We start from the raw sequence: 16,968 nt of genomic DNA, 5'->3' as shown, positions 1-16,968 counted from the left end.
TTAGCAAATTATCACCCGATGGTAGCGGCACATGGCTTGGTTGGTCACAATATCAACTTTAGACGAGTCGACCTGACATGGGTCTATTCCATGAGCTTCTATAAACGTCCTAATCTACCTGAACTGTGAGACAAATAAAGGTAACCTAAAGGTAATAATCTGCATTAACCGACCGACAACCAGCCAGCCCCTGCCACACCAACCCCACAAAAGGAACTACTTCTTCTTCCTAAAAAGCATACGCCTCGATAAGGAAATCGATGCAGCCATCGGGGCTGCGCCACGTCAGCGAGCGGGCGCCGTGCTTGTCCTTCTGCCCTTTGTCGCAGGCGTCGACGGCGGCGTGGAAGTACTTCTTGCAGTCGTCGAGCGACACGGTGGTGGTCTTGGGCGTCGCGCAGCCGGACGAGCTGCCGCTGGAGCTGGACGGCGACCGCTTGAGGATCAGGTTCATCTCGGTGCTCCCCAGGATGTAGGGCGACGGCCGGCCCGGGTCCAGGGTGTAGACCCGGTTTTGCCCGCAGAAGTCGTCGATGGCCTCGTCGGCCTGCTCCTGCGTGAACGTCCTCTTCTCGTCTGAGCAGGTCACTGTCGTCGTCGCCGGGGGCTCCGCGGGCTTGGTCTTCGTCGTCGTGGGGTCTGGCTTCTTTGTTGTCGCCGGCGATGGCCTGGTGCTCTCTTTCTGGCTGCTGGTTGTGCTCGTCTTGAAAGAGGTTGAGGAACTATTCACCTTAGTTGTTGTCGGAGAGGAGCTCGTCCCCCTTGATGATGATGATGGCGGCGCCGTCTTTGAAGGCGGACTGGAATCAGTTGCATTAGTTGCAGATGACGACGTTTTCGAACTAGATTCAGTTCTCGAAGAACTGGATCTGGTCGTTGTTGAACTGAATACTGTGCTCGTCGCAGATGCTGATATGGTCCCGTCCCGGGGGCAAGAGTCGGCACGCTTCTGGCCACCGGGTGCATTGCCACCCTGGCATTGGCTAGCTTCCCATTGGTGTTCATATGATTGGGACTCCAACCAGACGCGGTATACAGCTCGCCTCGGGTCAGGCTGCGAGAAATCGGCTGCCCGCTGGTTGGGATCGTACTGCACCAGGACCTTGCCCCGTGCCGATTTGTCGGCCAACTCATCGATCTCCGTCATGCTGGCCGGCCGGATGTAGCCCCTTTTGACGATGGCAATGCCCTCGAAAGGCGTGCCGGGCCCGAAAAGAGTGTCCAACAGCTCGTCCACCCTCGCGTGCTCAAACACCGGCCCTCCGTTGCCGTCGGTGTGGCAAACCCCGTTCGTGTGTTCGCAGGCGGCCGAGACGAAGATTTGCGGCTTGGCGGCTTTGTTCAGGGCACCTGTTAGAGTCCGGCGTTAGTCTTGAGAGTAAAGAAAAGTCCACAGCCCCCGAAATCCGCTTACCTCCGTCGCCTGCGAGGTCTGCGGGCTTGATGTAGTTGTCATTCCCGTCGCGAACGGCCTCATCCATCCTGTCACGTTCCGGTTGGCGTCCCTCGTCCGGCATCAGTGCCGTCTCCATGAAATGAGACACCCACGCGCCCTTCTCAGAGGCAATTACGATGGCCGTACAGCCGGTCACGCCGGAGATGAACGGATTCGATACCTTGTTCAGGAAGTCGTGAAACTGGGAGACGGCTTCACCCTTGGACCAGTCCAGTTGCTTGGCGATCGATGCCTTCAGCTGCTCAATCACGTACTTGTCGACATCTTTAATCGTCCCGGTAGGCTTCAGGCTTCGCTTCTCTAGCGTAGCTGTAGGCTCGCCATCACTTGTAGCAGCAGTTGGTGTAGCAGCGGTCCTCTTGACACCGGCTTTGCACCCTCCGGTGGCGCATCCGGCGCCGCAGATATAACCGGAGCTCGATGAGACCGTAGAGGTGGATACCGTGGTGGTTGCTGTGGTTGCCGTGACGGAGCATCCGGTGATGGTGCCACACGATGTGGTTGTTACCGTCTTGACTTTAGAGGAACTGGTGGTTCCATCGGCAACCCAAAGGGTCGAAAGCGTGGTAGTCAGGGCACAACTCTTGACAGTACTGAAATAACAACCTCTGGTCAGTACCCTTCCCGTGATAAGCAGTACAATAACCCCCCTAAACACTAGAACAGGAACGAAGACATATCGAAAGTCGCTTACCTGGTCGAGCAGCCACTACTGGCCGTCGTGGCGGTGGTGGTGGCGGTGGTGTCCCTCGACGTATTCTCGTCATCCTTTTTGTCCTTCTCCAACTCCTCCCCGATCTGCTTCAACGTCTCGGTCAGGGCCGTGACGGTCGCAATCACCGGCGGATTCACGACCACGGCGTCGGCCAGGTTCCCGACGACCTTCTCGGCGCAACTGATGAGCTTCGCCGGTGTGTTTAGGATGTTCAGAACGCCCGAGATCAGACTGCCGCCGCTGCTACCGCTGGTGCTGGAGCACTCGCTCGGGGGCTCTGGCTTGTCAGGCAGGTTCTTGAACAACGTGACAACCTAAACAGTGTTAGAGGACATGTTTGTATGTGCTATGGTGTGATGAGTTCCTCATAATTACCTGGTCCTTTGTTTTCTTAACCTCCTCGACATATTTGTCCTTTTTCTTGGCATCTTCAAGGTCTCCCTTGTTCTTCCAAACTCCGGCAAAGACAGGGGCGATGGCGATGATAGTAGAAGTCTCGGCAGCTCCTGTAACTGTAGTAGTAGGCGGCGTATACGTTATTATTGCCACTTTCGATGATGATAATGATGATGTCGTCCTCCCAGTGGAAGTGGTAGAGGTGGGAGTTTGACCCGCCAGCGTGCTAGAAGAAGCGGTGCTTTGCCCTGCGGCCGTGCTGGCTGTCGAGCTGTACGAGGTGGTCACGAACGAAGACGACGCCTTGCTGCTTTCACTGGCACTGCTAGTCTCCGAGCGGGTAGCACTATTAGTATCTGAGCGGGTGGGCCGGTTTGTCGGCTGGCCTGCCTTGCTGGTTGTCGAACTAGTGGACGCGGGAGAGGTGTGGTGGCTAATGGAGACTGAGAGGCTCCAGGAGGCTGATTGGCTTCCTGAGACTACATGGCTACCAGAAGCGGAGTGACTACTAGTGGTCGAAACTGTACTTGAGGAATTATGGAAAATAGGGACTTGATGGGTTGATGGAGTGAAAGAGCTAGAGCTAGAGCCAGATCTAACTTGGGAACTGCTGGAGATCGTCATTGATTGGTTTGAGAACGGAGCGCCGGTTTGACTGAGGCTGGCAGAGTGTGTAGAGGATACAGCGGATGACGTAGAGGAGACGTTTTGAAATCGACGCTGGACGTGGGCCTCATTGTTGCTGGCTATGGGCACATAGTCGGGGAGGAACTGGGATGCTTGGGCGACGAGTGCCACACAAAGGACAAAAAGCAGCTTTAAATAGCCCATATTGGATGGAGACATGATGGCGAGCAAGTTTGCCGATGACTTTGAGCCTGAGTATGACTAGAGAGGTTCCGTTTCTATTGGGGAGGCGCTCATACTTCCCTATATACCTACGCATGGCTTTCGAAAGGATCAAGAGGTCCATCTAGGACTCTACTAAACTTAGAAACAGCCCCAAACACCACTAATACCTTGACTATACCCTGCAGCCAGACTATCTCAACCCTACAGCAGGGCTCCCATTTGGTAACAAGCGACACCAGACCCCCACCCAATAGATTTTGGCCCATACGTAACACGAACCAAGTGTGGCATCGACACACCGACGAGAGCGCACATCAATCCTAATGCAGGACTCAGGACTCTGCTGCAGATCACAGGATTGTTGGTCGTTTCCGAAGCTGGCCAACATGTACAACCTGGCTGTGTTGTGCCCGGCGGATTCGCGTAGATTGGGGGTTTCCAGTCTTTGGCCAGGGGAACGCGCCAATGAGATCCAAAGATTCCAGCCGTTATCCGGCGGTTCCTGGGCACTAGGAGTAGGAATCTCACGAAGGATCGCGATGGCGCGCCCGCGCGGGTGGTTGCCGGGATGGGAGTGGGGATTGGAGGTGGAGGCGCCCCCCAAAAAGGCGCCTGCCGTGCCGCAAGCCATGACGGCACTATCTTATATGCTTATACCTACATGAAACCAACGGCCATTCAGTAAATGAGAAGGGGGGCGATGTCGCCTTTGCCCTCAGTAAGCAGCCCCCAACGCATGACCGTCTTAATCCGTGTTTTCGGGGTCGCGCTTCCAATCTCGATCCTATGACGTCGCGCGGCGCAAGGAGTCATCGCTCCTTCCATCGATTGACAAAAGCCTGGTACCGGCGCTCCAACATACCGGAGAAGGCGCAACTCCCACAACCACGCAACCAAGAACTCATGACCCAATAATACACAGCAAACGAGAAAGTCATCCAGCAAAACCGGAAAATATGAACACTGGCAATGACTCAACCGAGGGCGACCCGTCCCCGTGGTCGGCCGAGTACAATCCCTGGACGCTGCAGGAAGCCGTCTCCGAGAAGAAATCCATACCCGCGCTGAGAGAGTGCCTGGACATGACCCGCGCCCACATGCCCGAAAACTACGAAGAAATCAGCCGCGGCGTGTTCAGCGACCTAGTCGACCTCCAACTCCTGCCCCTCATCACCCACATGCTGGACAACGGCGACATGCCTGTGTCGTCCGTCTGGCCCCACACCATTGCCCACCAATGGCCGTCCAGGGACTTCATCGATGCCCTCCTCGCGCGGGGCTGGGACATCAACGCCCAGGACGGCCTCTGCTTTTCGAGCCCGGCCGAGGGCGGGAACCGCCTGCTAGACTACCTCGTCCGGGCCTCCCTAGACCAGGAACCTTTGGCGCGCTGGCTCGTCGAGGAAAAGGGAGCTAAAGTGGACGGGCTGACGGCCGGCGTCACCCCGCAGCGAGGCCGTCCGCCGCCACCTGTGCTGGAGACGTGCGCCCAGCTCGGCACGGTCGCCATGTACCAGTTCCTCGAGGCCCACGGCGCCGAGCCCAGCCCGCGCGTCCTCCACGTCGCCGCGCAAGGGGCCGCGAGCGCGGGAGCCGACCCGGCGGCCGCCGTCGTCCCCTAAGGATAGCGACGGGCCCCCAATGGACAAGGACAGCGGTGCGGGGACCCGAGCCGCGGCGCTGCTGCGGTTCCTCGTCGAGGAGCGCGGGATGGACGTCAACGGGATCGACGACGCGGACGTCTCGCACGAGCCCATGTACACGCACTTCGGCACGCCGATCGCGTACGCGGCCGAGTGTCCGCGCGGCGCCGCGGTCGTGGCGTGGTTGCTGGGGAAAGGGGCCGATCCCCGCATCAAAGGCCCCTTCTACCCGGAGGAGAACGCCTTTGACCGCGCGAGACTGGGTCACGCGGACGAGGTCGTGGCGGTCCTACAGGCGTGGGAGGCCGCCCGTTGCCCAAAAGTCCAAGACAGCAAGCGACCGCTGGAATAAACCGTACCTGGTCCATGGTAGCACCTGTATTGATTTTCTACTTACTCCCAATGGCATAAGCGGAATGAACGGCTTGAACGGTTTATTCTCGCAGGGTCTTGACAGGTCATTCGTGGTACAAGCGAACTGCAGTAGAGTATCAAACTTATGTCGCGCAACGATCTCCAAAGCGGGCAGAGGCATGGATAAATGCCGTGCTGCATATTTGCGACAGCGAACCGTTTGCCTCGTCTGATTCCCGCCGGGGCCGGGAACAGTGTCACGTCAGCATTGGGGAAGGTGCCCAGCTAAGGTATAATTGAACTAGAATATAAGAAGGCGGCATTCAAACCAAACAGTCCTCCGTGCCTCCTCAACCCGAGTATCATATCTATGCACGGACTGACTAAACCCCACCTCGCAAGCCTTCTTCCCCAACTCATCCCTCTCCGTCCCAAAGATGAACAGCTTCCTCGCAGGCTACCTCGGCCACGGCCTCGAACTGCCCCTCTTCCGTTTCCTGGACCGGCTCAGCCGGCGCACCCAGGCAGCTCTCCTCACGGCCGCGACCGTGGGAGGCGCCCTGTACAACTGCTGGTACATGCTCCCCACCATGCTCAAGCCCCTCGTCCAGCTGCTCGTCGGCCCCTTCACCTCCACCGTGTCCATCTACAGCAGCGACGTGCTCTCCGGCGACGTGCTCGAATGGGTCACGCACAACGTCATGGTCCATCGGCAGCCTCGCATCCTGCACGCCCACACCCCCCGAGACAACGAAAACTTGCTTCCCAGGCACCTTCACCCCAACGCCCGCCGTCCACCGCCGGGGCCGGCCAAGCCCAGGATCGTCTACCTCCCCGGCCTGAACAATACCTGGTTCTTCTGCGGACGTCGACCCTTCTTCCTTAGGGCGTCTGGTGTCGGTAATCGACACCCAGACGACTACGGCGGCGGAAATGGGCAAGGCGTGGGGCGCCAGATCTCCCTCCTATGCCTCGGCCGCTCCGTCGACCCCATCAAACAGTTCCTTGAGCAGTGCCGCCGCTACAGCCAAGAGCGGCGGAAGTCGCACGTCTCGGTCCACGCCCTATCCCTGGCCGACGGCTCGTGGACGCACCAGTACAAGCCCAAGCGGGCCCTGAACACGATTCACCTCGACGAGCAGGCCAAGATGGACTTCCTCGCCGACCTCGAGACCTACCTCGACCCCCTGACCCAGCAGTTCTACGGCGACCTCGCCATCCCCTACCAGCGCGGCTACATGTTCTGGGGCCCGCCGGGCACGGGCAAGACGAGCTTCGCCATCGCCGTCGCCGGCTTTCTCGGCATGCCCCTCTACGTTCTGCCGCTGCCCAACATCGGCAACGACGCCCAGCTGCAGCGCATCTTTGCGACCGTCGAGCCGCGCTGCATCGTGCTCCTCGAAGACGTCGATTCAGCCCGCATCCGCCGCGACAAGGCCAGCGATGATAACAATACCCAACGGCAGCAGGCCGCCGCCGCCGTGCATGGCCCGACCCTGTCAGGCTTGTTCAACGTGCTGGACGGCGTCGCGGCCGTGCAGAACCGCGTCGTCATCATGACGGCCAATCAGCCCGACACCTTGGACGAGGCGCTCCTGCGGCCCGGGCGCGTCGACAAACGGGTCTACTTTGGGTACATCACGCCCGAGGTCGCGCGGCAGATGTTCCTGCGGATCCTGGCCCCTCGGGTCTTTGCCCGCTTTTATTCATCCTCATCCTTGTCGTCTTCCCAAGATGGTGGGTCGCTGCGAGCATCCGACCAGAGCGGCATCGCATCCCGAGAAGAATCGGATGAAATGCAACGCCTCGCCACCGAGGTTGCTGCTCGCATACCCCAGGATACACTCACCCCGGCGCAGCTCCAGGAGTTCCTCCTCAGCCGCCGCTTCGACCGACAGAAAGCGCTGGGCGATATTGCAGACCTCGTACTTAGTTGTAGAAAATTGGACAATACGAAGGCAGGAACTGGGAAAGTTGATTGATCCGTCTGCAATTGTAGATGGGTCTCGAAAGATGCAAGGGCACCGGAGACCTGACAGATAACACTGGTGCTTCTGCCGAAGCCGCCCTTTCGTGGCTTCTGACTGGACCGCTTGAAACGTTTCCCCCCGAACACCTCGACAATGACGGCGCCATCGGTGTTTTAGTGGCAACAGTAAAAATAAACTTATTTCGCTGTCTGAAACGAACCGAGGTCTGTGGCAAAGGGAGGCTAAACCCAGGTGGATGGTGATAAGCACTCGCCAGGCAAACCTAGAGCCCCGATGGCCTGCTTTTCCGACTATGGATGACTCGAAGTCGACTTGGGATGGACAGCTTGGGCCAAGCAATTGACACGAAAGCTGAGGGCCTTGGCCCAGCCCAGCCTTACAGTTGACTTAAGACGGTCTGTCCACCTTGTCCGTGCCATCTGGTCGTCGACCGTGTAGTCCGATGTGAAACGTGGAATAGAAACAGCCAGAGCCAAGCATCTGTGGAAAATTTGGCGTCATCGCTCTTCACCTTCCTCTCTCGTTTCCAATGATGTGTTGATATTCCGAGTGTCGATTTACACCATGTCGAGTTGGCGGTTGAGACCGCTACTGACCCTGACCATGACCATGACGACCATGATGATGGTACCGGCAGCCGAAGCTCAAGTCGACAGTGGTACGGACCTCTTAACTCTGGCAGCAGCACTGCCTCCTTGTTCGGTAAGTATGGCTGGGTACCTACTGTTAAGAGGCATGGTTGGCCCCGCAGCTAATCGTCGACATCGCGGGAAACGAAAAGCGTCCGTGTATGGTCGCCTCGCTCGGCACTGGCAAATGCCCCTTTACGGGCATCAAGACATTCTCCGACTGTTTCTGCACGAACCACGTGTTGAGCTTGGATATCGCCGTGTGCGTGGAACGCTCCTGTAGCCTGGAAGACTCGATCAGTAAGGGACCAGGTCGCTCCTGACCGACAGCTACAGACACATGCATCTGACCCGATTGAATCACAGCGGCGAGCGAAGTCAGGCAACAACTATGCGCCTCCCATCCGAAAGAATCGAGGGTCCTACAAGTCAAGATCATCAGCTCCATTGCCATCACCCTCACCTTTCCCGTTGTCATCGCCCGTCTCGTGGCGCGATACACCATATCCGGGAAACTGTTCGGCGACGATATCGTTATAGTATTGGCTTCGGTGGGCATCCCATTGATCCCCTTTCCCTTTCAATGCAAGCATCTTTTTCCCAGGAAGCTTACCACAGACGAGCAAAACCAGATATTGGCCATCACCGCCGACGCCCTGATTCTATCCACCGGCTTCCTGGGCTTCGGTCTGCACCTCTGGGACGTGGACCCGACCAACGCACCCACGCTGCTGCAGATCGTCTTCGCAGGGCAGATCGTGTATGTTTTGGTCAAGACGCTGGCCAAGGTGGCCATCCTGTGCCTCATCCGGCAAATCTTCGCCCAGGTCGAATGGATCCAGCACGTCGTCAAGGGAGGCTTCGTCTTCTATTTCTGCTCGGGCGTCGCCTTCACCACTGTGGTCGTGCTGCAGTGTCTCCCGGTCCAAGCTAACTGGGTCCCATCCCTCCGGCCGCAAAGTAAGTGCCTTGACATACAGGCCGTTGGCTACATCGCGGGTGCCCTCACCATCGCCGAGGACATCTTCATGATCGTGCTTCCTTTGCCCCATCTTCTCCGCATGCAGATGAGCAGTCGGAAGAAGATTAGTGCCGCGTTGCTCTTTGGGTTTGCGTTTATGTAAGTCTGCTCGACTGACATTCCGCAATGTTGCAATCTGCGTCCAATACGTTGACACATGGCGTGTTTTTCTCGCGGCAAAACAGTGCCACCGTCACAAGTATAGTGAGACTCAAGTACCTCGTGGAATACGGCACCTCGTTGGACCTCACATGTGAGCCACCCCTTCCATCATAATTGCCAGCTTGGGTGGACCAAGGCGACGAAACACCCCTTCCCTTCACAGGCTGACCTGAGCTAACCTGGCCGAAATTTCTTCATCGTAGGGAACAATGTCGAGGTCGGCATGTGGTCCATGATAGAAGTGCACCTGAACATCATTTGTGCGAGCCTGCCAGCCCTCTGGCACTGGTTCTGGAATCTCGCCGGGGCCGTCTGGAAAATGCTCCTCGACCGCGATGCCGAAGCCATCATCAGCAGCAACAAGCTGACGAAGAGAGTGATTCAACACGCGTCTAGGAAGGACAGGTCCTCGAGCTACTACCAGCTCCAAGACCCGGAAGAGAACAGGATGATGCACGAGATGCTGTTCACGCCTATCCCGCCGCTAACGCACACCAAGCCTGCGGTGGGCGGCGATCCAGGCGGCGAAATGAACTTGAATAGAATTGAGCAGGAGGGATACTATAACGTCTTCGCCTGGAAACCACCATACCAGAAGGCCCATAGGAGCTGGTAGTTGGACAAGGTCGATGTTATGCGACGACCATGCCTGGCAAGTGACTGGGTGTGTTCAGAGTTGGCCACGGCGACATGCTCTGATGGGGCTGTCATTCAATGCCGTGAAGCACGCCCCCAATTCCCAGAAGACATTAGTTTACGTGGCTTGAATAGATTTAGATAGCCTTCGAATGCATGCCCTCGTCACGCAAATAATTTCCAGTCTCGCAAGCGAGGGTGGTGACATACCCCAAGTTTGAAGTTTGTGACCATTCCGAGTGCTGTGCTCCAGAGAGAGCCGAAGCTGGGAGGTATGAAGAGAAATGGAGGGGCACGAGGTGCTGTAGACCAAACCAAACCAGAACAATTTCTCACGTCCAGCGATAAAATAAAGCCAATCTCCAGAGCAAAGCATCGAAAGAAAGAACTCCCTGCCTATTAAACAGATTGGGAAAAATGGCAAAAAGGCAAAAAGGAAGCAGTTCTTCTGTTGACAGAAGAGCGTGGTAATCTCAGTGATGAGAGTGGGATTCGAACCCACGCGGATTGCTCCACCAGGATGAAGATATTAAGGTGACCTTAACCTGACGCCATAACCAACTCGGCCATCTCACCGGTTGCTTGTTGAAGACAGGGCGCCTTATCGGCGATCTAGTCCACTTAACTGCCTCCACTGAAGCTCTGATGTCTCTTCGCGGAGAAACTCCCTGATCTTTCCCTCCCACATTTCAAAGGGTGTGAACCTTTTTTCATATCATTGACGGGCAGTCATTCTAATTTTGAGCTATACTAAATCTGGGGGTCAGCTTCTCCCTGCGAGTGCATTTTAGCATCTTGCCGAGAACCGTTGAATGACTCGGAATAAAGAAGGGTAAGTTACAGCGTCAGGGCAAGCGATAAGATCAAAAGTTTGCAGGTAGATAGACTCCATTGCCTTCATCAATAAATGTTTCAATCAACTATATAGATGTCGAATTACGCCATTTCGTTTTCGAAAGCTGTCGATAAAGCATAACATATCGTAAGAAGCTAGTCCTAAAATCAGTCATTCTGGGTATCTTTCATCGTGAACCTCGTCTGCAAATCCTCCTCCAACATCGCACCCTATTTTCTGAACTTTGGTCGCCCAGTCCGTTCCGTGTCGCGAGACACTTAGAAGTAATAGAAGTCCCCGAAAAATCTTGAAGCCGAATGAAAACAAAAACACAGTGTTCCCCCTCATCCCATTAAACGCCCCGTGATATTTCCCAGCCCGTGAAATAAGAATAGAATGATACCCCTCCGTCATCGATTGGAATGGCTCCAACTTATAAACGAAGGTCCTGTCCATTCAGAAGTCAAAAGTAATAATAAGAGATTGCCATGGTGCTAGATCAAAAGCCCGAACCCTCCATCGCGTTGAAGTTTGAAGGGTCCATGGCCATGTAGTCCAGCAGGTCCAGCCCACCAATGTTGACGCCCTGGTCGGTCATGGTCACGTTGGAGTTTTCGCCCATATTCTGGAATAAACCAGGTCCTGGAGGGAGGTACCAAGTGGGATCCTCTGGGTTGGTCCAATCAGTCCCTGGCTCGAACAGATTGTCGCTGATGCTGTGGTCGAGCGCTGCGCCACTCACGGCTGGCGCATGCGACCCCCCTAGGAGAGACGATGCACCGTGCATGAATGTGTAGTTAGACGTATTCAAATCGAAAGGTGTCGCAGTAATGGGCATAGACGGAGTAGTGGTCCCATCTATGTCAATGTTAGCAGAAGTCTTTCCATATCTGACTCGAAATATCGAGATTGCGAGGGAACACTCACCCAAAGACTCCTTAAGCTTGGAAGACAGGAATCCACTTTCTATGCCAACAGAGTGAGAAAGTTGACCGTTGATGCTCTCGGCCCGGCTTACATCGCCACTCCTTGCATCATTTTGCATGTTCTGCGTTGGTGCATGCTTAAACCTGCTGCGTAGTCGATAGGTAAGCGATTCGAGCAGGTCTCCGAAGCGGATACCTAGATGGACATCATCAACAACGCATCCCCGAAGACCTGCAACAGTCTGGTCCATCAGCATGATACTGAGGTTGATATCAGACTTCGGGGCACCAAGCGCAAAAGTTTTCAGGAGGAACATAGCCCCGCTGATGATCCTGAAGTATGTGCGGACTGGCGCATGCTTCAGATACCCATCCGGCAGCAACCCATGCACCACAGTTCGGAGTAGGTTACGACTTCCCTCCACCACTTCCTTGACAAACTGCTGGTCTTCAGCACGGAAGTCGCCAAGATGGCCAAGGGGAAGTGCACCCAGGAACGATTGTGTTTGAGGAGACAACATGGTGGAGTGCCCGCTCGCCCCTGGGCCTTGAGCACCGTTGGTTGGGCGGCCAGTTTTATTGGTACACCTCTCGACAACGGCCTGCAGGGCCAACGAGTTCACGTAGATTCGGACATACTCATACTCAATCGTGAGAATGTAGCGTATGTATGGGGGCATATCATTCATACGCTCGAAATCCTTCCACCAATCTTTCAGGATAGGCTGGAAATCCTTGAGCATAGCCGTATACTTGCCGGTTTGAATGATTTCGGTGGTGTGCTTGCGGGATCGGAAGAGCCTCTCGTTGCCAAGGTGCATGGCATTACTGACACCAACCCAACAGTGAATGATACGATCATCGAGATCAATGTCGGGGACGTAATTGAAAGTGGCGGAAGACGTGTTCGTGCCTGGGGTGTTGCCGTCATTTGTCGCGGGCCGCTGCTTGAAACCCCTGAGCGCGGGGTCGCTTGATCGAATGCTTTCCGGCACCATGTTGGTCCACCCCAGCCTACCGGCCAACTGCGTGGCGTATATCAGTAGCAGGCGCTTGATCCGTAGTGCTCGAAGACGGTAGGCTTCGTCTTCGTATTCAGGGCGAGTGATTGCATTCGTCGCGAGCAGCTCCTCGATGTTGTCAAAAACACCCAGCTCGTATGCAAGGCCCATGGCTGTGCTCAGCAACATCCAGCACATTCGATCACTTCTCCACGCTGGCTCAAGCCATCCCTCGATTCTTTTACCGCCGACGTCACCGCGGAAGTTTCCATCCTCGTCAGTGTGCATGTAAGCGTCATAAGAAGGCAACATCAGCTCGTCAATAGCTTCATCTGGAGGGAAGTGCAGAGCCCGCGGGTGCCACTCGGTCAAAATCATCAACGATTCGATAGTGCCTAGTGTGCGCAAGCTCCCCTTTCGCAATCCGCGCCAGGGAGCAGTGCTCGAAGTAAGCGACTCGTCGGCGCCTGAACCACAGAACCCCCCACCAAATGCCTCTTGGCCCCATACGCATCGTTCGATCATGCGGCGCAGGTACCGCCAGAGCTCCTCGTGAATCGCATGCGATCTGCAATGGCCACCAGGTCCAGATATTATGTAGTATCTTGAGGCAATGGTAAGCAAAGTGACCGCGAGGATGGGCTCCTCGGTCAAGAGAGTGTAATGAGTCCCGGGGTTGCCGAAGGTAGGCGGTGATATAGGGGTCATAGGCGACAGGAACTTGAAGTAGCTTCTATATGTTAGCTAGCCAAGGGTCTCGCGGTGCCAGACTATCTACTTACTAAGCGATGTACTTGATAGCTTCTTGGCTTGTAAACCAACCGGCGCGAACGAACCGAAACCGGGACCAAGCTTTCAGCGCATCCTCGTACCCAGGTTCCAGATGAAGATCGAGCATTTTATCAAGCTTCTCTTTGTCGTAGCCTTGAGCCCCTGCCATAAGACGTGGGTCAATGGGCTCGGCAGACTTGGACTGGACACGGCTTGGTTGAACATGAGCATTCAGCAACGAATCAGTGGGCGTTTTGGTTTGAATGGTTGCCGGCGACGGCTGTACCACTGTACTGATACTCTCCTGCCGGCGATGTAAAGCTTCGTGGACGCTGTGGTGACGGTTAGTAGACACTCCGACTATATGGTATCTGCGCAAAGGGGATATTGGACTGACTTGTTCGTGGCGGCCTTGTAAAGGAGGTCCAAGGCATCGTGTGGCCCATAAACTTCTTGACGCATAACGGACTGGGCCTCCAGGTTCTCCATCTGCGCATTCGGTTCACCATCTCCTATATCAGCAAGGCTGTTGCCTCGGCTCTTTCCACCACTGTCCTGATCCGAGTCCGGGCGCTTGAGAGGCTGGTTCCGGCCCGTGGAACCCCCGGGGGTCAGCGGGACATTGCGATACGCATGTTTGTTGATCGGCGGCGGCGAGGATTCGGACACGCTTAAGTGGTGTTGTCTTCGGCCGTTACGGACAACGTAGGCCTCGTCGCCCTCTTCCTCGCCATCTTCGTCGTGCTTGCGCTTTCTCCGGGTGGCGCTGAAGTAGCACTCTTTACTTTCGCGCCGGCAGCGGACGCACGGGGGGTCGTGGGGATTATCGACGCTGCCTAGATCGCAGCGCACCTTGCGACGTCGGCATGGTATGCAAGCCTACGACACCAAACGACACATGGTCAGCATGGGGGGGTGCTCGGCTTAGACGCGCCGCAACAGGGTCGCATTGGCGATTGAACTGACCTGGTATACGCGCTTGTGCTGGGGAGGCTGGGGCGAAGGGTCCGCGCCCGATTCTGAAGTCTGACGTTGCTGTTGCTGTGGTATTGGTGGCTGCTGTTGCTGGCTTGGCGGTTGCTGGCTCGAGAATTGGGACATGGCAACAAGCAGTGATGACGGGCCGATGGCCTGATGGCCTGACGGGAACCTTGCGACTCAAGCACAGGGTCGAATGTTTCTTGCGCAATGTAGTGGCCAGTGTCTGTAGGAAGCCCCCCACGTCTCTTGGGAAAAAGTGAAGATAGTTCGGTTTAAGGCGGTTTTTGAGGGCTTTCGAAGGCTCAAAAGGCGGGACGAGTGTGAAGTGGGACGAGGGGTGTTTTTGTAGGACGGGGGAGCTTTTTATTAGTCAAGGCGACTTTTTTGATAGGGAGGGTAGGACAAGCTCTTCTGACCCGAACTCCTCTCTTTTCCCCAACCGCCAACGGGCCCTACGACAAGCCCAGCCAGTTCCCGATACCTAGCTGGGCAGGTGGGCGAACTAGCGACATGGCTCACTGCAAGAGTGCGGGGATAGAGTCTTTTCCTTTTCTCCCCCATCCCTCATCCGTACTAAATCCCCGGCCATTACATAAAACACCTGCACTCAATCACAGACTTCTGGGCGACCGTTTGCTATTAAACATCCATTAATTGACCGACACTGATAGACATTGATTTGCCTGGAGTTGATATATGGGTCCCCCAAATAGAGGCAGATATCTACATGTATTTAATCTGCCTTTTCTGCCTGCCTAGGTAGGTAGGTACTGCGTACACTGTCATCCATGTCATGTTGTACAAATCACGTACTGGGTAGCCAACATAGAGAAATCAATTGGCGCGGAACATTGAGCGAAAGTACCTACGTATGCCGGGAGCCTATTTGCGTACCCCAGGTCATGTGCACCAATTCGGAGCTCGGCCAGACTGCGTTGTACTACAAAACCATCGCCCTCAAAGTCATACGGAGGGGCCGCCAGAACGAATAAGACGGGCCAGTCACCAGTCTGCCAGTCTCACGGATCGTTCGAATAAAGTATCTTCTATCGGGCCTGCGGCTGGCCCAAAAAGGGTCACGAGCATATGGGACGTGGACGAGTAAAAAAGCAAGCATGCACAAAATCTTCGATTGGATTGATAAGCTGGCCGTTGTGTTCCCCCATCGCTCCAGTCAGATCTGGGGCAATGCATCCGTATGTGCAACCCACCTTGGGAGGTCTGGCCAGTCAATGAGTGAGAGATAGCTGGGCGCGCATGCGCTTCATACGGATGATGGATCTGAAGCATGTCTTCTTGTCAGCGTACAAGAATACCTGCTGCGCACCTCGGGCATTTCGGTGCAATGATAAGAACACTGTCCAACGAGAGAGGCATGAAATTGCATCGCAAATCTAGAAGATTGGCCAATCAAAAGAATTGTTGTGTTATTATTCAGAGTTCAAAGAGTTGGCGTGGCACAGTATGCATATGCACTGCAATATATCTCTGTCCTTTCCGTCTCGCCAAGAGTATCAGTGTCTTGGACAGGCGCAATTACTACGTGTCACTTGTTGAGAGAATCACAAAGTGGAATATCGACCTGAGCGATGGTTGAACAGACATGGTTATAGAAAATGCATATTTGTATGTAGTCAAAGGATGTATGAACTCATGTGCTATATGAAAAAAAACGGGCGGGGTGCCGCTCTGAAAGCTAATGATGCGTTTGAATTTAGGATACCCCTCGTTGGATTCATGCAGACTGCGGAAGTCTGACCTTCCCGCTCTCACCGAAGGATGATACTGTAGCAGGATGGGGATGCGGTAAGACCGGCGAGTCACGTTGGTCAGCTCTCCTTGCTACCGAGAGCTACTAGCTGCTGGCTTTATTAGTTCAAAAGTTGCCTATTATCGCTATTATCCATTTATAAGCCTCCTCGGCGCGTCCCCAGTTTGATTCGCCAGCCAATTCCTTCATTGTCAATAATTTCGACCTGTGGAATTCTAGGGAGAAATTGGCGGTGTAGGAGGCTTTGTCGGGCCTGTGTGATGTCATGACCCATGCCGCGCTGAACTCCAGCTCGTCGCCCTGCGAATCAATAACTGTGATAGGCTCAGCTGAAGCGCCCCCGGGATCTGATTTACCCCAGGGGGAAGGCACGCGACCCAGGTACAAGGAGGGTCGGAGGGGGCTCCTTTCGCCCCTTGATGCGAGGTCACATGAACCATGCTTGCACACTCTGACAACATCCGCGAACCAACCCCGGATATCGATGTTTCCTGGTATGCACCCATGAATGGAGAATTGCTATAATGTTTAACCCAGGCTTTATTTATAAGCTATTCGCCGGGTATGCCGGGTATCTAATGGTGACTTGACTGAGAGCGTTGACGGTAACCTCGAATGCCATAATCATCGCCACCGTCCATCTCATGTCAATCGACTGTCTTGACCCCCCGCGTGCAGCAACCGCTTTCCATTCTGCGACAGTGATGAGAGCGAGGCTGATCATCGCGATATAACTGCGTCTTCTTAATGACTTGGTGCAGTGAAAAGAAAACGGGACTAATTAACAAACGCAAAGTCCGCCGGACTAACTCCTGCTTGTTCGGCCTC

General features: G+C 55.2%; 5 protein-coding genes across 5 annotated transcripts; 3 read left to right on the top strand and 2 right to left on the bottom strand.

Annotated features, from left to right (window-relative positions):
* Positions 1–18: 18 nt before the first annotated feature.
* On the top strand, positions 19–1,357 carry PG985_010234 (uncharacterized protein; the record flags this gene model as incomplete). Its single annotated transcript, XM_066830002.1, has 4 exons — positions 19–125; positions 238–541; positions 585–960; positions 1,026–1,357. The coding sequence occupies 4 exons, from the start codon at positions 19–21 to the stop codon at positions 1,355–1,357; spliced, it is 1,119 nt and encodes a 372-aa protein (XP_066682392.1).
* A 3,429-nt stretch (positions 1,358–4,786) lies between these two features.
* On the bottom strand, positions 4,787–5,275 carry PG985_010233 (uncharacterized protein; the record flags this gene model as incomplete). The annotated part of the gene is made up of 1 exon (XM_066830001.1): positions 4,787–5,275. The coding sequence occupies one exon, from the start codon at positions 5,273–5,275 to the stop codon at positions 4,787–4,789; it is 489 nt and encodes a 162-aa protein (XP_066682391.1).
* A 578-nt stretch (positions 5,276–5,853) lies between these two features.
* On the top strand, positions 5,854–7,398 carry PG985_010232 (P-loop containing nucleoside triphosphate hydrolase protein; the record flags this gene model as incomplete). Its single annotated transcript, XM_066830000.1, has 1 exon — positions 5,854–7,398. One exon carries the CDS (start codon positions 5,854–5,856, stop codon positions 7,396–7,398), a length of 1,545 nt encoding a protein of 514 aa, XP_066682390.1.
* A 630-nt stretch (positions 7,399–8,028) lies between these two features.
* Positions 8,029–9,835, top strand: PG985_010231 (uncharacterized protein; the record flags this gene model as incomplete). The annotated part of the gene is made up of 5 exons (XM_066829999.1): positions 8,029–8,109; positions 8,159–8,336; positions 8,403–9,156; positions 9,258–9,310; positions 9,423–9,835. The coding sequence occupies 5 exons, from the start codon at positions 8,029–8,031 to the stop codon at positions 9,833–9,835; spliced, it is 1,479 nt and encodes a 492-aa protein (XP_066682389.1).
* Positions 9,836–11,189: 1,354 nt separating this feature from the next.
* Positions 11,190–14,489, bottom strand: PG985_010230 (C6 transcription factor; the record flags this gene model as incomplete). Its single annotated transcript, XM_066829998.1, has 5 exons — positions 11,190–11,548; positions 11,618–13,347; positions 13,400–13,720; positions 13,786–14,267; positions 14,355–14,489. 5 exons carry the CDS (start codon positions 14,487–14,489, stop codon positions 11,190–11,192), a joined length of 3,027 nt encoding a protein of 1,008 aa, XP_066682388.1.
* Between the last annotated feature and the right edge of the window lie 2,479 nt (positions 14,490–16,968).

Source organism: Apiospora marii, assembly GCF_038362585.1.
Source record: "Apiospora marii strain CBS 49790 chromosome Unknown utg000006l_segment0_segment0, whole genome shotgun sequence".
NCBI classification, from domain to species: domain Eukaryota; kingdom Fungi; phylum Ascomycota; class Sordariomycetes; order Amphisphaeriales; family Apiosporaceae; genus Apiospora; species Apiospora marii.
This window is presented reverse-complemented; position numbering and strand designations above follow the sequence as displayed.